At 38.1% G+C, this 25,973-nt stretch overlaps 3 protein-coding genes across 3 annotated transcripts; 2 read left to right on the top strand and 1 right to left on the bottom strand.

Annotated features, from left to right (window-relative positions):
• Nucleotides 1-6,608: 6,608 nt before the first annotated feature.
• Nucleotides 6,609-7,514, bottom strand: LOC130860529 (olfactory receptor 10G9-like). The gene has a single exon (XM_057748855.1). It carries the CDS (start codon nt 7,512-7,514, stop codon nt 6,609-6,611), a length of 906 nt encoding a protein of 301 aa, XP_057604838.1.
• Nucleotides 7,515-18,987: 11,473 nt separating this feature from the next.
• Nucleotides 18,988-19,926, top strand: LOC130860525 (olfactory receptor 148-like). The gene has a single exon (XM_057748852.1). It carries the CDS (start codon nt 18,988-18,990, stop codon nt 19,924-19,926), a length of 939 nt encoding a protein of 312 aa, XP_057604835.1.
• A 658-nt stretch (nt 19,927-20,584) lies between these two features.
• Nucleotides 20,585-25,973, top strand: LOC130860943 (podocalyxin-like). Its single transcript, XM_057749467.1, is given in 2 exon segments — nt 20,585-20,609; nt 24,178-25,973. Coding segments are annotated over 2 exon segments (1,821 nt in total).

Genomic DNA, 25,973 nt, shown 5'->3' with positions numbered 1-25,973 from the left:
TTACTTACACGTTTCCTTTTTTTGACTTTCTATTCTGACTTGTATCTCAAACATTCTTTCCAGGATAAATTTTATTATCACATTATATTGTTTAAAGATATATGATAAGAGTCTTTTAGTGTAAATACTTTCAGTTTTTAATGACTTCAATTATAATTTAATGCTTGTTCTTAATAGTTGCTTAGTATATGGGTCTTGATTGATGGTTATTTTCTCACATTTTGCACTTTATTTCAATATTTATTGATTTGCAGCATTACTGAGCATCATTCAGCTGTTTAAATATTGTTTCATTGAAGAATAACTTCCTAATAGCAATTTTCACAAGTCATGTATTTTGAAGCTATTTCACTAAGTTCATACAAATTTTGGCTTTTATTATCTTCCTGTTAAATTGACCCTCTCATCTTTATAAAATGCCTTTTATATCTCTTACTTCCTACCTTCAAGTCCACTTTATCTGATATTAACATAGACATACCAGGTATTTTTTCCTGTCATTTTTGGGGCATAAACTTTCCACTCTATTACTTTCTATTTTTTGTGTGTATGTCTTGGTATTTAATGTTAGTTTTTCATAAATGAGATATAATTAAATGTTTTTTAGGATATCTGGTAACATTTTTATTTTATTTATAGTGGTTAGTGTATCTGTAATTACTGATATAGTTTTAAATGTAATATTTTGCTATTTGTTTTCAAGTCATACCATAAATCCTTTTGCTTTATTCCTGTAATTTTTCTGTCATCCTTTGTATTCATCAAAATATTTAATGTATTAATCAAGTTTTTAAATTTCTTTTAGTTTTTTCACTATTTTCATTTTCTATATCTTTATGATATTCAATGTCATTTTTATTGTTATAATCTGTTTACATTAGTACTTTTACCATATCCTAAAAAATCTAAAACATTCAGTCATTTAACTACATGTAATTTCTTTTTTTTTTAATAAATTTATTTATTTATTTATTGGCTGTGTTGGGTTTTCGTTGCTGCACACGAACTTTGTCTAGTTGTGGTGAGCAGGGGCTACTCTTCATTGTGGTGCACGGGCTCCTTATTGCCGGGGCTTCCCTTGTTGCAGAGCACGGGCCCTAGGCACATGGGCTTCAGTAGTGACTCATGGGCTCTAAAGAGCAGACTCAACAGTTGTGGTGCATGGGCTTTGTTGCTCTATGGCATAGGGGATCTTCCTGGAGCAGGGATCAAACCCGTGTCCCCTGCATTGGCAGGCAGATTCTTAACCACTGCGCCACCTAAGAAGTCCCATAATTTCTGTTTTCTCATATTGCTGTCCTCTATTTTATTTCTAAATATGTTGTAAACTTCATAAGGCATTGTTATTGATACTTTAATAATCAGCAGTGTTTATGTTTACTTATGTATTTACCTTTTCCAGTGCTATTTATTCCTTCTTGTACTTCCATCTGGGATCATTTCATTCTATTTTAGAATTTCCTTTAGTAATTTTTATAGTGTGGTGCTATATTTTATGTAGTTTATACTTGTTAACAGAGCATACTTGGTCATGGCTGTGTAGAAATAACAGTTTTCCTTTTCTGTTTTTAATTTGTAATTTGACTTTCCTCTTTGCCTGATTTTAAAAATCAACTTTCAAGAAGTATAATCCGTGTACAGTAAAATGCATCTATTTTGGGTGCACAGTTTGACATGTTATGACAAATGTTCATTACAAACAAAATCAGAATAAATAACCTTGTCATCATCACAATGGAATGCCTTGTGTCCTTTCTCAATCATTCTCCCACCACCTGAGACCCAGACTAACCTGCTTTCTCTCACTGTAGGTTAGATTTGCCCCTTTTAGAGTTTCCTATCAATAGAATCATATATTACATACACTTCTGTGTCTCATTTTTTTTTAATTGAAGTATAGTTCATTTACAATATTATGTTAGTTTCAGGTATATAGCATATTGATTCAGTATTTTTACAGATAATATGCCATTAAAAGTTATTACGATTTATTATAATTCCCTATGCTGTACAATACATCCTGTTGCTTATCTATTTTACATAGCAGTCTGTGTGTCTTAATCCCATTTCTTTGGTTCATCTTTCTTTTCCTAATTCATCTATGTATTTGTTCATAGCAATAATTCATTTCTCACTGAATGGTAGTCTATTATACAAATATGTCACAATTGATCACCTATTGTTTAACATTAGTGTTGCTTCCAGTTTGGGTATATTATTAATGAAGGTGTTATGTAGATTCATTTGCAAATATTTGTGGGCATTTATTTTCAATCTTCTTGGGCAAATGTCAAAAAAGTAGAATTGCTGAGTCAAATGGTAAGTCTATTTACAAGTGTATTGTACCATTTTATATATCCATTAACAATATATGAGTTCCAATTGCTCTGCATCCTCACTAATATTTGATGTTGTCAGTTTTAAAGTTGTAATCATTTGATTATATGTGGTAGCACTTTTTCATGGTTTAATTTTATATTTTACTGCTGAGTAATAATGTTGAGCATTTTTCATCTTCAGCCATTCACATATTTCCTTTGTGAAGTGTGTAGTCAACTCTTTTGTCCATTTCTCATTGGGTTGCTCTTTTTTTTTAATTAACTTGTGAGATATCTTTACACATTTTGGATTCAAAATTTTTATTGGATATATGCATTACAAATATTTGCATCCAGTGTGTGTCTTATCTATGTTTTTTATTAACATCATTTGAAGAACACCGTTTTTAAGTAAAATCTAATTTTTAATGTATTTTTATCGTTCATGATTTTCTATCCTTCCTAAGAAATCTATACCTACTCCATGTTTATGAAAGCTTTCTCTCACTTTCCTCCCTGGAAATGCAATAGTCTTAGCTTTTACATTTAGGTTAATAATCCAATTTAAAATAATTTTTGTGTATAGAGTAAGGGCATACTCAGAATTCAGTTTTTACTGATGGACAGCCAGATTTTTCTGCTTTATTTGCTGAAGGCACTATGCTTTCCCTTTTGAAATGCTCTGGCATTTTGACTACACATCATCTGAGTGACATGTGTGGGTGTGGATCCATATTCTGCTCCATTGGTCTGCTTGTCAGTATTGGTAACAACTGAGCACACTCTCGATTACTGTGATTTACAATACTTATCACAATCTTTAAACACATAGGTTGTATGTTTCTGTGGCTACTCTATGCACCTTCATCACCCAAACCCTCCAGCTGCCCCTTTATTATTCAAATGAGTGCTTTTGACCCTTCATTTTCTTCTAGTAGCCTACAAATATCCCATTGATGCTCTTTATATGTAATCTCTGTGATGGAATAGTTCAGTAGCATGAAGGAACAAGAAGAGCAACAGTTTGGGCCCTTGAATCCCTTGGTATCTCCCAGGACCATGTCATTGAGAAGTAGCTGCTTTTATAAGTGCCACCTCTGGGGCTCTTTAAATTTACAGTCTCTGTAAAGGTCTTTAGTTGTTATTGTGAGAAATAATTCTGTACGGTTCCATAATAGATTTCTATAAGACCTCTGGGGCTTACTTTGGGAAGTAGGAAGTCTGATGGTTACCCTTTACTGATCTGGATATTCAAACCTGCAAGTGTTAAAACTGTGTACTACTTAACATACACACACACAAATAACCTGGGGATATCTGAATAAGATCTGTGGAGTAGATCAATGTCAACATCCTGGTTGTGATATTATGGTATAGTCTGCAAATTTTTACCATCGTGGGGAATGGAGGAAAGGTATACAAGGGATCTATCTGTATTATATCTTACAACTTTCTATGCTTTGACAAACATTTCAATAAAAATTTCAGTTAAAAAGACACTGATATTTACCATATATATCTTCATTAAAAATCTAAATTACTTTCAACATAGTTTTGTTTAATACATATTATTATAGGATTTTGGGGTTTTTTTTTCTCTTAATTTTTATTTCAAAAGAGCACTCATGTTTGGATCAATATATTTAAGGCTTAAATTACATTTGCTTTGCATGTGCTTAATTTTCTTCTTCTTTTTTTTTTCCTCTCTTTTTTTTTTTAAGCTCCTTATTGGAATATAATTGCTTTACACTGTTGTGCCAGTTTCTGCTGTACAACAAAGTGAATCAACTGTATTTATACATATAACCCCATATCCCCTCCCCCCTCCCATGGCTCCTTCGCACCCTCCCTATCTCAACCCTCTAAGTCATCACCCATCATCAAGTTGATCTCCCTGTGTTATGCAGCAGCTTCCCACTAGCTATCTATTTTTCATTTGCTAGTATATATATGTCAATGCTACTCTCTCACTTCGTCCCAGCCTCCCCTTCTCCCTCCACCCTGTGTCCTCAAGTCCTTTCTCTACATCTGCATCTTTATTCTTGCCCTGTCACTGGGTTCATCAGTGCCATTTTTTTTAGATTCCATATATATGAGTTAGCATACGGTATTTGTTTTTCTCTTTCTGGCTCACTTCGCTCTCTATGACAGACTCTATGTCCATCCACCTCACTACAAATAACTCAATGTCATTCCTTTTTATGGCTGAGTAATATTCCATTATACATATGTGCCACATCTTCTTTATCCATTCATCTGTTGATGGGCATTTAGATTGCTTCCATGTCCTGGCTATTGTAAATAGTACTGTAATGCACATTGTGGTACCTTTTTCTTTTTGGATTATGGTTTTCTCAGGGTATTTGCCCAGGAGTGGGATTGCTGGGTCATATGGTAGTTCTATTTTTAGTTTTTTAAGGAACGTCCATACTGTTTTCCACAGTGGCTGTACCAACTTATATTCCCACCAACAGTGCAGGAGAGTTCCCTTTTCTCCTCACCCTCTCCAGCACTTATTGTTTCTAGATTTTTTGATGATGGCCCTTCTGACTGGTATGAAGTGATACCTCATTGTGGCTTTGACTTGCATAGTATTTTGAATCTTCCAGCGTATTTCCAAGTTAAAACAAATAATGATTCTTTTCTTGGGCACCCATTACAGCTATCACAATGTACCTCGCATGATGCTACATTTGTTTCTCTCCCTTACCCGACAGTGACCTTTATGAATGCATAGACTTTGTTCTTTTTGTGTATTTATTGTTTATAATGTGCTTTAACACTTAGTAAAAATCCCAAAACATTTTGTGTTATTTGAGTTAAATAAAATAGTGTGATTGTTACAAGGATCTGGAAAGAATCCAAGTGAATCCAATGGCTAAGTCATTTTGGTCTAACTCATTTTCAGTTTTCTCCTTTGCAAAATGAGTAGCTTTATATAATGGTCCATATCAGTCTGATTTATTGGAATTAACCTCTTAGATAGATCACTGTTTCATGGTTTATATAGGTCATGCTTTCAGAGTTGGCATGATTTTCTTTCCAGCATTGCTTCATAGCTTACCTAGAGCAAGATGTTCCAAGCTAGCCCAGAAGGGATGCCTTGCTTAAAGCGTCTCTGGAAGGCAGTTGCTGTAAGTCTGAAGAGTCTGAGACACACTCTCTAGTTCTAACAGCTGCCTGCCAGTTGTCCTTGTCTCCTCCTGGTGTGCTAGGGTGGTGACACTTATTACATCAACAATATACATGTGATATTACAATCAAGATTTTATTTTAAGAGCAATTAATTTACATGTTCAATATATGTATATATTTGGATAACTCTTTATAAGGTTCATGGCCCAAGTCTTACCTCCTCAAATTGTGTCCAAAGAACATTTTGAACCTTAAGTCAAATAAATGTGAATTATACACATAGGAAGTGCGGCCTAGGACTGAGTAAAATTAGGGTATATGCTCAATAACAGTGATGATATATTTTTGTCTCTAAGGTTATTTGCTTATTTTTATATATTTAGTATTTGTCCCCTATTTACTTACAAATAAAATATTGATTGCCAAAAATAGAAGTTTTACATTGGGGATAAAAAACCAGGAATTGTGTAATTATAGAAGGAAAATCTAGATAGTTTTATCAGTGACAAATACAGTATAAACAGTGCCTACAGTGCATAGTAGACAAATGTTCACTTTCAAAAATCTTGGAGGTCAAAGTGAAAAACAAAGAGTCATACAATTTTCATTAGCTGTTAAATGTGAATAAAGCCATTCTTTTTGAGAATTCATCTTTTTTTGTTCTGATATTGTCTAATTAAAAATTTCATCATACATATATCTATTACATAATTTATTTGAATATTATAAGTAATTTTTTCAATAAAGAAGTTTTAAAATGGGAAGAAAAAGTTTTTTTAAAGCTTTCATTTAACTTACACAAAATAAAATATAGGAGTGTTAGATTAGATAGCATTTTTGGAAAATAATTTTATAGGAGATAGAGGTAAACTACTTTTTCTGAGGATTTACTTAGGAGAACACTGAAAAGATAAACAATTGGCCATTATCCTTCCTCTTATATTATCACCACTAATTGGCTACTTAAGCTGCAAGTCTCAGAAGCATTGCAAACGGAGAAAAACTGAAATTTTATTGCTTTCATCAAAAATTAATGGAAATGTTCCATAAAAATATAACATTTATGTTGGCATTTAATTTTATTATAACCAAAATATTAATAAAAGCTAGTCACATATGGCCTTTCTTGATTATTTACTTTGAGTAAACACTGACTCACTTTTCAGCTTCAACAGAGCTTTCTTGACATCTTTGTTTCTCAGAGTGAAAACCACAGGGTTGAGAAGGGGCATCAGTGTAGCAAACTGCCACAATCCCATCCACAGCCTCCTTGGAGCCTGGCCTCAGGTAAATGAAAGCACAGGGTAAAAAGAAACAAAGGACCACAATGCAGTGGGAGGCACAGGTCTGAAAGGCTCCGCATCTCCCCTCTGAGGTGCGGATCTTCAGGATGGAATGGACGATGCACACATAGGATAGCACTATCAGGAGAAAGCAGCCTGAGGCCACCCACCCAATGATGACAAAGATCACCATCTCGATGGCGGAGGTGTCTGCGCAGGCGAGTTTGAGGATGGGCGGTGCATCGCAGAAGTAATGCTGGATCCGGCTGGGTCCACAGTAGGGCAAACAGAAGGTCCGTGTGGTCTGGACAGCAGAGTGCAGAGAGCCACTGAGCCACGTGGTTGTGGTCAGGAGGGCGCATGTTCTCCCCCTCATCATGCTGGTGTACCTGAGAGGGTAACTGATGGCCAGGTAGCGGTCATAGGACATGACGGTGTAGAGGAAACACTCGGTGCTCCCCAAGAAGTGGAAGCAGTAGAGCTGGGCCACACAGCTGTGAAAGGAGATAGCCCTGCCTCCTGGGGAGACCAGGGTCATCAGCATTTTGGGCACAGTGACCGTGGAGAACCACATGTCAATGAAGGACAGGTTGGTCAGGAAGTAGTACATGGGGGTGTGGAGGTGGGGATCCACTGTGATCACCAGCAGGATGAGGAGGTTCCCCACCACAGTGAGGACATAGATCACCAGGAAGATTCCAAAGAGGAGCGTGTCCAGCTCTGGTGCATGGGGAAGGCCTGTGAAGATAAGCGATGTCACTAGGCCCACGTTTGTCATTTCTTCTCTATATGGCACTCTGTTCCTACAGGAAGGACAGCAAATACAAGATTTACATATTTCATGTGAGAAGCTATTTCATATGAAATATGCCAACTACATCTTATCTGATAGAGAATACAAAGGATACATTTTTCTTTATCTTTTACATAGCACTTTTGCTTTAATGTGGACCTCTGAGGACAAGTGGTTACTTCCTTATTATAGAACCTAAAGAGGACTCAATTATATAAAAGGCAAATAGCAAAGAGGAGTAAATTTTGTATTCTTTTTTTTGTGGAATTTTTGTATTCTGTTTTCTGTGGAATTAGGAAAGATATCCAAACTAGCGACATTTCAGAGTTGCTATCTCCCTCAAGGATAAAGTCTTTATTCAGGCATCTCTCTCTCTCTCTGTTTTTCTCTAATACATATACATACACAGACACACACATAAACAGACTGACATACTGCCCCCCGCCACACTTCCAAATATACAGATTCTGTCTCTTTGATTATCACAGTTTCCACTACAAATTTCTAAAGAAATTTTCATCCTTGATAGTTGAGAGAAAACTGCCTTTCTAAAGCTCTCTGGTTAGCAGCAGATATATCAAGGCAGGACCCCAATAATGGTCTAGCATTACCTGAAGCAAGATTCCTCTGTCCTACCCTCGACTATGCTCCCCTGATTGTGTGTGAAATCTGACGCAAAGCTAATGTAGTAATGGTCAGAATATCACTGCTTTCCTCAACTCCTGTTATACAATGTTTATTTCTATTTATAATTTTTTTATTATTTTTCCCTTCCCTCCAGGATTTTAAGCAATCAATCATCAGGCAATCAATCATCCTCCTTATAAAGTGTGATCAAAACATCTCACGACATATTTTGAGATGCTCATGAAGAGTTAGACCTGCTTAAGCTTAATATTGAGAACTAAACCGAATCTATGGGGTTTGAGTTCCAAAACTTTATATTTGCTATAAAACAGACAAAAGTGTGCGTCTAGAAATAAAGAAAAATAGATAGTCTGAAATCGCTTTTATTTTTTCTAGGATTTCTGTTACTCCAGGGCTCAAACTGTAAGCATTTTTGTTTTCTTTTGTTTGAGTAATCTGAACGCTTCCACAATTGTATATCCAAAGTGAAAAGAAATTAAATGTATGAAGAAAAGAAGAGAAATCTGGTTGGAGACCTGGACCTCTCTAATAGACAAGGAACAGTTCTTCACTAATTTCTAAGATGCTTCTGCCATATAGACTCATATCAGCAACACATTTCCATTCTGGAGTATGTGATAAGATCAGAGTTTTTCTTTTGTTTTAAATCAGATTTGTAATGTTAAGGTTTATAGAGAAAGCATTTTATTAACTTGTGGTTAATAAAATAGAATTTTGAGTTTTTTTATAAAATTACTCAAAGTTGGTTCTATAAGCTGTGATGAAAGCAACATAGGCTTATGCTGAAGAAGAATAAAAACGAGACTATGACCATAAATACATTGTAATGACCCCAAAATTCCAAACAATGAAAAACACTAAGCATTTGCCAATTTCTGCTATTCACCAATCTTACAACTAGGTTTTGGATCATCAGGTAAATTCAAGATTTAAAGAAACTTTCAGTGTTTGATGAGTAGAGTGCTACTTTTTCCCTCATAGAAGAAAACCACCATAGGAACAAGCTATAGAAACATTTATTTTACATAATAGAGCTTAAGATTGATTTGATATCTCAAGAGATATTGCCTTGGCCCTTGAGTCCTCATGGATGAGGATGTTTCCACATTATGATAAACAATCAGGTTTTTTTCCCAACTGCCTTCCTTTGCATTTGATGGGCCATCATTCCCTAAGACATTTTACATAGCCCAAAACAAAATTCCAAAGTAAATAACCATGACACTCTGGGTTTGAAAATTCCTTGTGCTGGGAATGATTTCGTTGTATTGTGCTGTGTTTTGTTTTCTTTGATTTCTCCTTTAAATTCACAGATGAAAGCTGAGACGAAGTGAGGGAGTAGCACAGAAATATATATACTACCAACTGTAAAATAGATAGCCAGTGGGAAGTTGTTGTATAACAAAGGGAGTTCAACTTGAGGATGGAAGATGCCTTAGAGGACTGGGACGGGGAGGGTAGGGGGGACTCGAGGGAGGGAGGGAATACGGTGATATGTGTATAAAAACAGGTGATTGAACTTGGTGTACCCCCCAAAAATAATAAATAAATAAATAAAATTATAACAAAAATAAATAAATAATTTCACAGATGAAAACCCGTGGGCTTTCATCCCCAAAGGGTAATTCTCTGATGAGGTTCATAGTCTCTTTGATGAGTCTTATGCTTTCTGGTGATTATGGCCAGTCACAGAAAGGAGTTCTGGAGCTTCTTCACTCTAGGGATGATATGAGTGCTATCCCTCCTGGATAAACATCTTACTAATTAAATGTCCTCCTTTCAGGACCTGAAAGACTGCAAGTTCCATGCCAGGAATGGGTGCTATCTCACCATCTGATTCAGAGATTTTCTCTCCTTTCAAAGACTTCTGCCTTTGTACCTTATATCTTCTAAACTTATTTAGATTTTCTGTGAGAGTTGTTTTTTTAAACTTGGATGAATATAACTAGAAAATGGGAAGCTATGCTTTTTCTTCTAGAATTAATGTATGTCTTAGCTATGAGAAGAAGGGCTTTATGTAAACAAAGAGGAAACCTGGTCTGACACAGAAGCCCAAAAGCACTCTTAGTTTTAGAGGAAGAAAATGGCAGCTTCAGAAGCCTTTTATGGTGATAGACTTGTTCTCACTTGTATATGGGAAGTATTGCTCTCCACAGGATGGATTTTGAGGAACTGAAGCCCCCTGAATTAATATTTGCCTCAGTTAACCTATCACATTGCCCGATTTTCTCATATTGGCTATCAATTTTAGTATAAGGCATATAAAGTCAATGTAAAATCACAATCATATTTTGAAAATTATCTGCAAAATATTTGTCACTTAGCTCTAGCTAATATATTTTAAAATCTCTTTATAAAATACATACTAACAATACTGTTGATTTAACCTTCCATCTGACTTCTTTCACATACCTTTATGAATGCTCTCAACTTCTATTTGATTCTCTTTGGCTACATACATATAAAATAATATTATTTTTATAAAATACTAATTTTGTCCTTTCCTTTCCAAAAGTGAACACCCATGAATTTTCTTTCCTACCTTAAGACATTGACCTAAACCACTATTGTTTCCCAGCTGTTATTGTACAGAGATTACTTCAATCTCTTAAGAGTGCTACTCCTTCAAGAGAAGGTCAATAATGATATTTGTTGACTTTTACTTTCTGCAGGAAAAAGAAACAAATGATCTAAATTTGTAGGCCATATTTCATTAAAACCCAATGGTGTTCCAGGTGATGAATGAGCCAGAATTTCCAACATCAAGAATTCTGCACTGAATAATCCTTAGGACATGGGAAAAGACACAGCTGAGATGACAACACACATTCTTGTGACTTCTGTTGACTCTCTGACAAAGACTAGAGAAGGGTAGAGCCCTGTGCACCTGTGTTTGCCACCGTCATTGATCACTGGGCCGGGTCTGCCAGTGAACCATCCCTTCAATAGGATTTTTTTCAAAATTATTTTTGCTATTCAGGGACGTTTGTATTTTCACATAAATTTTAGAATCGTCTTGTCAATTTGCACAAAAAATCAGATGAGATTTTCATTAGAATTGCATTGAATCTACAGATCAATTTAGGAAACTTGACATCTTAATTCTACTAAGTAAATTCTCCTTAATCCTATCTCGCCTCGCCCCCCTTCCTGATCCCCATTGATATCCACTAGTTAGTCCTCCATAGCTGTGAGTTTGTTTCCAATTTTTTATAAATATTTGTTTGTTTTATTTTTTAGATTCCACCTATAAGTGACATCATATAGTATTTATCTTTCTCAGTCTGACTTATTTCACTAAGCATAATATTCTCTAGGTCCGTGCACATTGTTATAAATGACAGAATTTCATTCTTTTTATGAACAAGTAATATAATATTCCAGTGTTTGTGTGTGTGTATGTATGTACATACATATCTTCTTTATCCATTCATCTATTGATGGGCACTTAGGTTGCTTCCATATCTTGGCTATTATAAATAATGTTCCTATGAACACTGTGGTACATGTATCTTTTTCAAGTTAGTCTTTTCATTTTCTTCAGATATGTACCCAGCAGTGGATTTGCTTGATCATACGGTACTTCTATTTTTAAGTTTCAAGGAACCTCCACACTATGTTTTCCATAACGGCTGCCCCAATTTACAATTCCACTTACAGTGACTAGGGTTCCCTTTTTGCCACATCCTCTGCAACATTGGTCATCTGTAGAATTTTTTTTTTAAGATCTTTATTGGACTATGACTGCTTTACAATATTTTGACAGTTTACGCTGTATGACAAAGTGAATCAGCTGTATTTATACATATACCCCGTATCCCCTCCCTCATTAGCCTCTTCCACCCGCACCCCCCATCCCACCCCTCTAGGCCATCACAGAGCACCGAGCTGGGCTCCCTGTGCTATAGAGAAGCTTCCCACTAGCTATCTCTTTTACACATGGTAGTGTATATATGTCAATACTACTCTCTCACTTGGTCGCAGCTTCCCCTTCCCCCACTGTGTCCACAAATCTGTTCTCTATGTCTGCATCTCCTTTCCTGCCCTGCAAATAGGTTCATCAACACCAATTTTCTAGATTCCATGTATATATTCATTAATATACGATATCTGATTTTCTCTTTCTGACTTACTTCATTCTGTATGACAGATTCTAGGTTCATCCTCATGTGTTCTTAAAACTTGAAAACCTTTAAGTAAATAAATGTCCAAAATGTTAAGAATGAAGACATATACATGCTAATATTTGTATATACTGTTAGCCCTTGTGATTGCTGCCTACTATAGGTATTATTAAAGAGATTTCAAAAATAACCAATGAACAAATGCTTAAAAAGGTATACAAGTCTTATAAAGTTTTATTACCTGACCTATTCATGATCAAAGTTACAATTAATAGGTATAATTTTATATAATTACTGGTAACTTGTAAATGTCATGTTTGGAGCAATCACATGAAAACTGGGCCCAGAAGAAACGTATCATAGGTGGGTGGATAGTAGATAGGATTAATTTTAAAAAATACGTATCTACCTACTATACAATGAGTTCTTATTATAAATCAGTGCTAAGTATTCTACACGGTAAGACAGACAGCTTTAATTTCAGACAGGTATAATGACTGTCATCATAAAGCCACTTAATTGTTTGTCAGAAATTCCTTAGAAGGTACTAATCATTACTTAAGAGTAACAGGTATCATCAACTACAAGCAAATATGCTTTGGACAAAACAGAAGCATAAAGAAGTGTGGAAAGAGATGGGCAAGGTGAAGCTTAAGGGTCTAATTCTCTGAGGACTAGTAAAGGGCATACCTTGCTCATCCAGAGGGTCAAAACTGGGGAGAAAACTAGGAACCAGGTTTTGATCTATTAGAATTAACTTGGCTCTGCCCTAGAATTAAGTCTTTGAGCTTTAGATTCAAAGGGTCTGGATTCCCACCTCTACTACTTAACAGTTGTGTCGTCTTGGGAAAACAACTTACCTTCTCTGACGATCCATGTTTGTCATCATTTATAAAGTGGATTAAGTATAGCTACCCTATGTACATCTTGTAAGAATTAGATAAAATGAGATTTTTAAAGACATTTGTCACAAGTGGGCACTCTTCAAATGTTAGTTCCACCTTCCCTTTCTTAGATTGGCCTGTTGAGTCCTGAGAATCTAGAAAATCTTATTTACATGCCATAGAAAACAGGCTATTATTATGGAAAAGATTTTTTTTGACTCTATAAATATTAGTTTGTTTTGGTTTGTTTCATTTTGGTTTGGTTTCTCACCATCCCTTTCACTGTAATTACTAGTGGATAAAAGAAACAAAACCAAGCCAACCGACCAGACAAAAACAAGACAAAACAAAACAACAAAAAACTCATCTTAAATTGAGAAGGGAAGGAGTAAAAGAAAAAAAAAAAGAGTTTCTAACAATGAAGAGAAATCTATGTTCCATCTAATTTCAATACAAATCATAAAAATAAATACTATGTGCCAGGAAGTTTACAAACATTATCTCATGTTATCTTCACAATCTCCCTATGAAATACTATTATAACTCCATTTTATGAATGAAAATATTATGGTTCAGAGGAGACCACTGATGTTTCAAGGACTTATAGCTAATAGAAACAGACTTGTTCTTCACACCAGAACCTTCCAAGATGGGTGATCCTTTCGTTACGTTACAATTTCTTCTACAACCATAAGAGGTAAGGGAATAGGTAGACACTATAGAGAACAAAAGCGTTCATGGATGTCTACCTAGAACAGAAAAATAGGATGGCCATGGGGGATCCACAAGCTCTTTGATTTGTCATTGCTTTAAACATTATTTTGATTACTGTTTCCTCACTCATGAACCCTCTCAGCATCCAGCAGTTAATTGCTCCCTGTGCTCAAGGGCTCCTGCTCCAAGTCTCAGGATAGATCATGCATGGGGCTCCAGGGGGAATATGGGGTCATTTAAAATCCAACAAATGTAAGAGACTTTTTACTTCTGCTAACTCTGAGGGAATCACCCTAGAGGATGGGCCAGCCCTCAGAGGTAGAGCATTCTCTCTGTGTGTAATTCTGAATGAAAAAGACCACTTGGAGTCTACATGTAGAGAATCCAAGTCCAATTCCATGGCAACTAGGGAAGAGAAATGTTCAGGATGGAGAGTTGCACAAGTCTATAGAAGAAACCGAAGTAAAAGGCAGAGAAAAACATTTATTTTTCTTAATTGAGCCAGTCATGACTATTTTGATCATGTAAGTACTCAGAGCATCTTAACATCTTTTTTAATTTTTATTTTCACCCCATTCTGGAGACCTGGGTAGCAAGAATTGTTGCAAGAAATCACAATGAAGGGCTCCCTTCTCATTTTATGCAATGACTAGAGTCCTTTCTTCCATTTACTCCACCACATATTTGTTGTTGTTCCTTAGTTATTAATTTAGCAGCTGTCACTTTCTAAGCACCACAGACCTGCTTAGGATTAAAATTTTAGTTGTATATATTCCCTGACAATGGAGAAAATATATTTCTATAGAATGGAAAAATTAATAATCTTTATGTTACAAAGCTATGTAAAAGACTTTCTCCTGGTCTCTTCCAAATTATCTGAAGAATGTATCTATTTTTTAATCAAATAGCTACATTTTCTTCTCCTTTTCCTAAAATGTAGTATTTCTCAAAGTTTGGTCTCCTGTTCCTACTTTGTTCTCACTTTGCCCTGTCTCTCCTAGTGATTCCATTCAGGCTTAAGACACTGACTACCATCTTCATACAGGTAACTACTTCCCAAATTCTTTAGCATGGGTCTCTGTATAGCAAATACAGTAATAATAAACCATTATATAGCATCTTACTATAAAAACCTTTCCTGATCATCATCATATTTAATCTTTACAGCAATTCTGGGAGGTAAATATAATCTCAGTTAATCAAAAACAAATATTTAGTGGGTACCCACTATCTACTAAGCACAATTAAAAGAATATCCCACATTTTCAAAGGGCATATTATAGTGGTACATGTCAAAATAAAGATCTGTAGAACACAAATGAGGGACGTAATACCAAAGAGAGTATTCAGTGGTTTAGCAGGAACTTTCCTGTTTTACCCCTACTGTCCTGGCATAGTCCCCTTTGACTTTCCAAGGTGTCCTATTTGGAGTAAAAAAATTTAACTGATTAGTTAAGGTTGAGGTTACTGAAGCAGGGAATGTTTTGTGCTTCTTTAAAGATGAGAAGCTGAGGTTCCGAGATGATAAACTACTTGCCTACAGTCACCCCACCAAAAATCAAAACTTGAACTTCTCTCTTTAGACCTCTAATCCAAGTTGTTTTTAATGTGCTGTGTTGTCTCTCTCCTAGACAGATGTTGGCATTTGAATTGAATCTTCTAGAAAGTAGTATCTGTTTCTAACTCAGGGTGCATCCCTAAATTACAACTATTTAAATGATCATTCTCGGTCTTTAATGCCTATGAATCTGTCTGGTTGTGGGTCTAGAAATGGTGAGGAGCTGGAATGTTTAAGATTTAAAAAATAATATCTGAAGTTATAAAGACAGTTTTTTTAAAGAACATGATAAAGCATGGTGTTATTTTCATGCTATTTCTCACAGTTTTACTTTGCTTTTAGTTTTTATCTTACAGGAAATAATGCTTATATTGCTTTAGAACCAGTAAAAATGTGACTGTGTTTCACCTCACATGTCACTGATATCATGTATTACATGATTTTTATTTTACTGTGTTTTGAATGGTTTCCAGGGGTGGGTACTTATGTGTAGGCTATGATGGATGAGGTAGGTACTTAAACCACAGTTCCCAATCTTCTCCATCCCATGTTTTAATTTTGTACCTCAGCATAATTTTGAGGAGAACTCCCTGGGTACTCAGGGATATTTTTTATATACTTCTTCAAAACGGTGATTTATTTAGCATTAGCTATATGCATGCTTATATTAAATGAGTACATTACAGGAGAATAAAAACATTATTCTTGCCCAAAGTAAAAGAGTAAATAACAGTTGCTGGGTACCTGCAATGTTCCAGACACTGTATTAGAAGCCTCATATTGCATTATCCCTTTTGATCTATCCAACAACTCTTAGAGTGTAATACCATTCCTATTTTAGAGATAAGTAAACTAGAACATAACAACATCACAAAATTATTAGGCAAGAGCCTAGATTTAAAACCAAATCTGCCTGGCTCAAAAATCTTATCTTTCCTTATTTCCATGCCTCCTTACCAGTTATTCTATTAGCCCTCTTTGTTCAGTGAGCCGACAGAAATTGTTCAGAGGCTTACAAGGATGGCCACATAAAAAGATGGCCAACTCAGACCATGGCAACCACCCAGGAGCTCTGCTTTCTTTTTTCAACAGCTTCAGCACAAGTTCAAACTGACCTTCGGACCAGATGATTCCTCACTGGAAGCAGACAAAAGTAGTGTGGAAAAGAAGTAAAGAATACTGGCTTTCCTCCAACAAGAAACCCCAAAAGACCCAAAGACTCAAAGAAGCCAATACAATAAACAGAATCTCTAAAGACTTGATACCTTAAGACAATAGTAACAAAGTAAATCCATTGCGTTAAATTTATTGAGATAATGTTATTCTAGATCTACGTATCATATAAACTAAATGCATGATATAAATCTAGAACCTATGGTTGTGTGATAATTTTTGTACTATTTCAGGTAATTTTCCACTAACTCATTTTCACATCTTTTTCTTATATTACAGAATTTTGCACTAATCATGACTGTTTTTTTTTTTTTTTCTCTTTCTCTTAAGGGAGGTCCATTATCATTCCTTAAATCTCTATCTCTACCTGTCATTTACATTTTTTTCCCTCCAACAAGAGGCAGTTACCAGTTTACCAGCACTTGTGAAGGTATTCAAGTCTCATCCTATCTTTTCCAGTTCAGGAATCAGATACCATACATTTAGAAGAATATCTAAACTCCTTTTATTAGGCATGGATCCTCAAGGCAAAAGCAGACTCACGACAAGGGGTTAATTTAAAAAAGTCTTAAAATAGTCTAAAGACAAAAGGAATCATTTTAGAGCATTCTAAAATTCTATTAAAAAACACATTCATTGGGTTCTAGCATTTCCTAAGTTATAGAGATACTTAGTAAACAAAAATAAATATGGTATCTTCATGAAACTTACAGTCAAAGTATATCAATAAATTAGTTTCCAGCTTCATTTATTAATTTATCTAAAAATATTTAAATGCCAGCTATTCACAGGCATGGTGATAAATACTGTAGCTAACGACAAACTATAGTCTTTACTCTCAGGGACCTTATAATCTAATAGAACTAGACTCAATTCCATCAGAATTTCTTCTGTAAATATGGATAATGTTAAATCATCTTATAACTTTCATTTTTTTTAGAAGACAGAATTATCAATCAGTAACTATTAATTATAAAAGAAAATCAGAGAAAATGACCAGGAATTGTAATTAGAAGTCCAGAAAATTATAATCAGACAATTTTCATACAATATGGACCTCCAAAAAGAAAATCATAACAGCAAAAACTGTAAGTGAAAGTGGCATCTCTTCTTGAATGATTCACAAACTCGAGCATGGAAGCAGACAGCTGACCACAGGACACCCAGATTGATCTTTGATGAATATTTAGGGTATCTGAACACATGTCTGAGTAACTGTAGATATGCTCTGAAAAGGAATCAGGAGGATCAGGCTTCCAGGTTGGTCTATTTTATGACATTTGTTGTAAAATGCCATTTCATGTTCTTAGTTTTTCCTTTAAAATGAAACAAATAGTCAAACTCTTAGAAGCAGAATGCAGAATGGTGGTTGCCAGCGGCAGGGCAGGGGGAAAAGTGAGTAATTGCTAATTAATAGGTATAAAGTTTCAGTGATGCAAGAGGAATAAAGTCTAGATATCTGCTCTATCCCATTGAGTCTACAGTTAAGAATACTATTTTGTATAATAAAAAAATCTTTCAAGAGGGTAGAGCTCATGTTATTTTTTTATCACAATAAAATAAAAATTGAAATTAAAAAATCAAAAAATACACAAAAAAGTTGCAGAATTTGATGACTTTCATTAGATTCAAAATTTCAAATGTTAGCAAACACCAAATAACCAAAATCAACATGTTTGTATAGTATATGACTTCACCATACCCACTATATAATACTATATAGCTGCTAAATTCTAAACAATCTAAAACACCATAATTAAAGCAAATTTGTCACCATTAGTTTTTCAGCCAAATAACATTGCCAAATAAAAAGTGCTCAAAAATAAGAAATATATCCAATTAGAAGATATTGATACAACCCAAATCTTAATGTCCATTACACTGTATAACAGTCCAGTCTTCTCAACAGAGGTGTAGATACCCAAATTGATCTTTGGTGAATATTTAGGGTATCTGAACATGTTTGAGTAACTGTAGATGTGCTCTGAAAAGGAATCAGGAAGGATTAGGTTTCCAGGTTGCTCTATTTTATGACATTTGTTGTTGTATAATTGGTTGTGGATGGTTTGCTCATCTGTCAGTACTGATGTCTTTGTTCTAGTGTATCCAGTATTTCACTGTCTTAAAGCTTCATATTGCTTCGTATCCCTATTCGTAAAGGAATATCATATCTTGAGATACGAAGGCACGGATTTGCTTTACTAGCCCCTAAATGTTCTTGGCAGAACTTCTGATTCTTAATTTCAACATCATTTCTATGTGTAAACAAAGGCTAGTGGTGATGAATTATCACAAATTCACAAATCCGCCTCCATGTCATGCTTTCATGTCTTTTGTCTCCCCCAGACCTTCCTCCCATGAACATGAGGAATCACACAGAGCTGACTGAGTTCATCCTACTGGGAATACCTCAGACAGAGGGACTGGAGACTGTGCTCCTTGTTGTCTTCTCATTCATTTACCTCTTCACCCTGCTGGGCAATTTACTCATCCTTCTAGCAATTGTGTCTTCCTCTACCCTTCACACTCCCATGTACTTCTTCTTGGGACTCCTGTCTATTTTTGACATGTTGTTCCCAACTGTGATCTGTCCCAAGATGCTATTCTATCTCTCTGGCCAGGGCCAAGCCATTTCTTATAAGGGCTGTGCTGCACAGCTCTTCTTCTATCATTTCCTGGGTTCCTCAGAAGGCTGCCTCTATTCTGTGATGGCTTATGATCGCTTTGTGGCCATCTGTCACCCACTGAAGTACATGCTCATCATGAGACGTGGAGTCTGTGTTGGTTTGGTCATGGCAGCCTGGTTGGTGGGCTGCCTTCATGCCACCATCCTGACATCCTTTACCTTTCAGCTCCCCTTCTGTGGCCCCAAGCATATAAACCACTTCTTCTGTGACATTCCTGCCGTCTTACCCTTGGCTTGTGCTGACAGCTCCCTGGCCCAGAGAGTGAGCTCCACTAATGTTGGTTTTCTGGCTTTAATGCTTTGGTTGAGTGTTTGTGTCTCCTACTCACGCATTGGGATTGCCATTTTGAGGATCCGTTTGGCAGAGGGCAGGCAGAAAGCTTTCTCTACCTGCAGCGCCCACCTCACTGCAATCCTCTGTGCCTATGGACCTGTGACCATCATCTATCTGCAGCCCACACCCAACCCCTTGCTTGGTGCCATGGTGCAACTATTAAATAATATTGTCTCCCCCATGCTGAACTCATTAATCTATTCCTTAAGGAACAAGGAAGTGAAAAGATCCCTAAAAAGGGTTTTCCACAATGTAGTGTTTACTGCTCTAGAATAAATTCTGGGTTCGGTAAAGGATTTTAGAAATTTACTGTCTTTTAATATCATTCTCCTATTTCTTCTTCTTAAGTGAATAAACAGAATAGAAAACACTTCCTCTAAAACACTACATTTTGTTTACCTTATACGACTTTCTATTTTTGTATGCAAACCCTGGGGCCCCATAACTAATACTATCCTCAGTACCTTAATCCAAGGAAAGAAATCCAAGGCACATAGCAAAGAGCTGTAGATGGATTTCTTATTCTTAGAATGGGTGGCCAGTTTTGCCTGGCTGGTAATAGTGAGGATCTGTGGCAATCCAAGTAGCACCTTTAATTGCCATCTCTGTGCCAAATCACCCTTGATTCCATTTTTTGCTCCGTTGAGAATGTAATTTTTCCCCTTTTCTGCCTATAAACATTTCACTTCCTCCATGTTGCTGAGAATAGTATTAATTACCATTGACAGAACATGATCTGTTTTCCAGGCACTGTGAGGAACATTTCACAGATACCATCTTATGTAATCTTCATATCACCACTCCTCCTTAAAGTAGTTCCATTTTGTAAAATAGAGCTTTGAGGATTATAGACTTCAAATGAACCCAAGGCTGCACATTAAGTGGCAAACCAGACAGAGAACTCAGCTCTTGTTAATTCCATAGCTCTTACCCCATGACTGCCCTAAAGGACCTGCTTGGTAATTTACTCATCCTCATTACCTCTCTCCAGAGCTCATGATACACAGAGAGTGTTCAAGAAATAACTGGTAAGATGTGCACGGACATAGATCGTGTTTATATATTGACTTTATTATTATCTCCATTACTTCTGTGCCACAAGCCATTGTACTCTTCTGTACATGGTGACACTGAGATATAGAACATATTTAGTTATGATAAAGCCAGGTCTACCCCCAAGCCCTCTTAACTCCTACTGTCATTGTTTCCTACTGTACCATACTGACAATATCCCAGATTACTCTCTCGTGTGAAAGGATTGGGAAAGCCTTCCTGTCCAGTGTTGTTTGAAGAGAAGATGTCCCGATTACTGGGTTCAATCACCATGCTTATTTGGTTCTCCCACCAAGTTACATTTTCCAACTTAGCCTCCAGCAATACTCAAGCTGATAATTATTTCTCAAAGTTTCCAAAATATTTGAAACCATTAAAACAAAACAAAAAAGTGAAAATCCCCAATAAAATAAATTGCTGCTGCTACAAAAAGCATGAGACAAAAGGAACAAAATGAAGCCTATTTAAGCATAGATAAACATGAGGGTTCTATGACCCCTCCTAACCTGACCTGCAAAATCTAAGATCACACAGAATCTTCTTCCTATGGTTTGGAAATGTATCCTAGACAAATGTTCAATTCAAGCAATTCTAGTGTTAGTTTGCTGCCCTATTAGTTTGCTTCCTATACTGATGGAAGACCCTGTATGCTATGACATCTGGTAAAGCCTGGATAGTGGTTATGAACACATACTTATCACACTAATACTTAAACTTATTCAATAGATTTCTTTTCTGTACAATGGGAAATGGCATCATGTTTGTCTTATTCACTGTTGTGTGCACAGGAAAAGGCCCAGTGACCTAGTAAGCACTGTGTGTGAATTTGTTGAATGAATGAATGGATACCATTTAGATTTTCAGATATGATGTAATTGCATACTTATTTACGTGAAAATAGAAACATGAGTGAATAACTGGGATACAGAACCACATACACTAATTTAAATATATATTCTCATTAAAGTTGAAGAAGTATGAAAGCCTAATCTGAATGAAGTCCAACCACTTTCCTCAGCTCCTTCTAAATCAGTGTTATAATGATTGGCATTGCAAAATAATTAAAGCAGTTTAAATCTTTCCTGTATCTAAAACTTTAGTGTAGCACACAACATAAAATTTTACTTAAAACACACGTGCACACACACATGCACACACCAATTCTTAAAATCTTACTCTAGAAGATAGCGGAGTAGGAGGACATGTGCTCAGACCCTCTTGCAAGAGCACCGGAATTACAACTAACTGCTGAACAATCATTGACAGAAAGACACTGGAACTCACCAAAAAAGACACCCCACATCCAGAGACAAAGGAGAAGCCACAATGAGATAGTAGGAGGGGTGCAATTGTGTTAAAATCAAATACCATGAATGCTGGGTGGGCGACTCACAAACTGGAGAACAATTATACTGCAGAAGTCCACCCACTAAAGTGAGGGTACTGAACCCATGTCAGGCTTCCCAACCCAGAGGTCTGGTAATGGGAGGAGGAATCCCCAGAGAATTAAACATTGAAAGCCAGTGGGATTTGATTACAGGACCTCCACAGGACAGGGGGAAATGGAGACTCCACTCTTGGAGGGCACAATAAAAAGTGTGCTCACCAGGACCTGGGGGAAGGAGCAGTGACCCCATAGGATACTGAACCAGACATACCTGCTGGTGTTGGAGGGTTGCCTGCAGAGGTGGGGGGAAGCTGGGGCTCACCGAGGAGACAGGAGCACTGGCAGCAGGTGTTCTGGGAAGTGCTCATTGGCATGAGCCCTCCCAGAGTCCACCATTAGCTTCACCAAAGAGCCTGTAAGCTCCAGTGCTAGGTAGCCTCAGGTCAAACAACCAACAGGGTGGGAACACAGCCCCACCCATTGGCAGAGAAGCAGATTAAAGTTTTAGTGAGCTCCACCCACCCAGCCCAACCCACCATTAGTTCCTCCCATCAGGAAGCACCTAGGAGCCGCCTAGATCTCTTCCTCCACAAGAGGTCAGACAGCAGTATCAGGCAGTATCAGTAGTATTTCAATCTGTGGACCTGAAAACCACAGCCACAGAAAGATAGAAAAAATGGAAAGGCAGAGGACTTTGTACCAGATGAAGGGGCAAGATAAAACACCAGAAAAACAACTAAATGAAGAGGAGATAGGCACCCTTCCAGAAAAAGAATTCAGAATAATGATGGTGAAGATGATCCAGGACTTTGAAAAAAGACTGGATGCAAAGATCGAAGAGTTGCAAGGAAAGTTTACCAAAGACCTAGAAAAATTAAAGAGCAAACAAACAGAGATATGCAACACAATAATGGAAATGAAAAATACACTAGAAGGAACCAATAGCAGATTAACTGGGGCAGAAGGGCGAATAAGTGACCTGGAAGACAGAATGGTGATAATCACTGATGCGGAAAAGAATAAAGAAACAAGAATGAAAAGAACTGAGGACAGCCTAAGAGACCTCTGGGACAACGTTAACCACACCAACATTCACATTATAGGGGTCCCAGAAGGAGAAGAGAGAGAGAAAGGACCTGAGAAAATACTGGAAGAGATTATAGTTGAAAACTTCCCTAACATGGGAAAGGAAATAGCTACCCAAGTCCAGGAAGTGCAGAGAGTCCCAGGCAGGATGAATCCAAAGAGAAACATGCCAAGCCATATATTAGTCAAGTTGACAAAAATTAAAGACAGAGAAAAGTTAATAAAAGCAACAAGGGAAAAACGACAAATAACATACGAGGGAACTCCCGAAAGGTTAACAGCTGATTTCTCAGCAGAAACTCTGCAAGCCAGAAGGGAGTGGCACGATATACTTAAAATGATGAAAGAGAACAACCTACAACAAAGAATACTCTACCCAGCAAGGACCTCATTCAGATTCGACGGAGAAATCAAAAGCTTTACAGACAAGCAACAGCTAAGCACCACCAAACCAGCCCTACAACAAATGCTAAAGGAATTTCTCTAAGTGGGAAACATAAGAGAAGAAAAGGACCTACAAAAGCAAAAACAAAACAATTAAGAAAATGGTAATAGGAACATGCATATTGATAATTACCTTGAATGTAAATGGAGTAAATGCACCAACCATAAGACACAGACTGGCTGAATGGATACAAAAACAAGACCCATACATATGCTGTCTATAAGAGACCCACTTCAGAACTAGGGACACATAGAGACTGGAAGTGAGGGGGTGGAAAAATATATTCCATGCAAACGGAAATCAAAGGAAAGCTGGAGTAGCGATACTCATATCAGATAAAATTGACTTTAAAATAAAAAGTGTTGCCGGCCGCCGCCCCTGCCCCCCTGTTCCGGGGGGGGGGGGGGGGGGCGGGGGAGAGGAGGCGGGGGGTGGGGTGGGGGAGGAGGCAGGGCCGGCGCGGACTGACCGGAGTCGCTGCAGCCGCCAGCCTGGGCGCAGCCGCGCGCCGCTCCTCCGCCGCCTGTATCCACCCTTTGGCCTGGCTCTGCTGCAGCGGCTGCGAGGAGGAGCCGCCGGAGCGCTATTCGAGAGTCCCGGGTCACGGCCCGCCCGCCGGAGTCACCGCCAGGCCTCCCCAAGAGGCGCCCGCGCTCCTGCTGCCGGCCGCCCACCGCCCAGACCCTCCGCCACGTTCGCAGCCACCTGCCGCGGGCCCGACGCCAGGACACGATGCTTTCCGCGCTGGTGCTCTCGACGTTGCTGCTGCTGCTGCGGTGCCCCGCTTGTGAAATCCTGCTCAGTGAGGGCACAGCTGCCTCAACCAAGCCAACATCTACTGCCCAAGCCACAGAAAAACAAATCATAGCCTCATCAGCCACCAGTAAAGCTGCGACTTCATTGGCAGGCAAGGAAATCACAACTACAACACCTAACATCTTAAACCAAAGGTCACTCTCAGCCCAGCAAAGCACGACTATAGCAGCTAGTGACAGCAAGACACCATCCTTAGACAGCTCTGCTCTACTTCCTAAAGACCTAAAGGATTCTACCACCACATCAACCACTGTCTCGACAAAGCCTGGAACCACAAGCATCTAGAGTGGAACTAAACACAGTACAGCATCACCTGGAACCCACAGTGGCCACAGCATGATCACAAACACAGTGACCTCTGAGAAAGGAAATCAGGCAGCCTCTGAACCTCAAAATCCGACCTCAGGCATCACTGTTGTGCATCTTTCCTTGACCACCCCAGCAAGCACTCACTAGCCTGCCACAGTGCCTGGGACTACAGTCCCTACTACAGTCCCTACTACAGTCCCTGGGAGTTCAGAGCCCACACAGCACTCCCCCAAGGGACCAAACGAAAGTATTGCAGCTACAAGTTTCAGCACGATGATGACGACGGTGGGTCCCACCTTCACAACTCGGAGTCTGACTCCGACTCCGGGGATACCAACCACGCCATCTGCACTATCACCAAGAACTCTGCACACCCCCGCCGAGACGCCAGCTGTTACCAGCACCTCTGAGCCTCTGCAGCCTACAGGCACTTCATTGGGACCCAGGACCACGTCTCCTGTCAGGTGACCCACAAGCTCCATTGCTCAGTGGGCGTCAACTGCCCCCCAAGACTCCAGCATCCCTTCTCCCACCTTCTCAGTAATTCGAGCAGATGTGGGACAGATATGTTGCTATTCTCCTGAAAAGCCGAATGAGAAGACGCTCGTCCTGAATGTCTCGAAAACTGACATCTCGAAAACCGACATCTGTAATGCAATCGCTTCGAATGACAAACTGGTCACACTTCTGTGCCGAGCAGCAAAAGCCTCCTTCAACCCAGCTCATGATGAGTGCCATGTACAGCTGGCACCCTTTCCAGGAACCCAGGAAGTGGCAGTCAAACAAATCAGTATCCTCACAAATCTCCTTCCCACGGATGTTTATGAATTCCTGAAAGACAAGCGGGATGAGCTGAAAGAGATGGGAGTTAGTGACATGCAGTTTCACGGTCAAGGACCACCAGAAAAGCCTGAGGACAGCTTCAGCATGCCTCTCATCATCACTATTGTGTGCATGGCATCCTTTTTGCCCCTGGTTGCGGCTCTCTGTGGCTGCTGCCACCAGCACCTCTCCCAGAGGAAGGACCAGCAACGACTAACAGAGGAGCTACAGACGGTGGAGAATGGTTACCATGACAATCCAACACTGGAAGTGATGGGGACCTCATCAGAGATGCAGGAGAAAAAGGTGGTCAACCTTAATGGGGATCTGGGGGACAGCTGGATCGTCCCTCTGGACAACCTGACCAAGGATGACCTAGGTGAGGAGGAAGACACACACCTCTAA

Source organism: Hippopotamus amphibius, chromosome 9 (genome assembly GCF_030028045.1).
Source record: "Hippopotamus amphibius kiboko isolate mHipAmp2 chromosome 9, mHipAmp2.hap2, whole genome shotgun sequence".
Lineage (NCBI taxonomy): Eukaryota > Metazoa > Chordata > Mammalia > Artiodactyla > Hippopotamidae > Hippopotamus > Hippopotamus amphibius.
The sequence above is the reverse complement of the archived record's forward strand: the minus strand, read 5'-3'. Positions and strand labels throughout refer to the sequence as shown.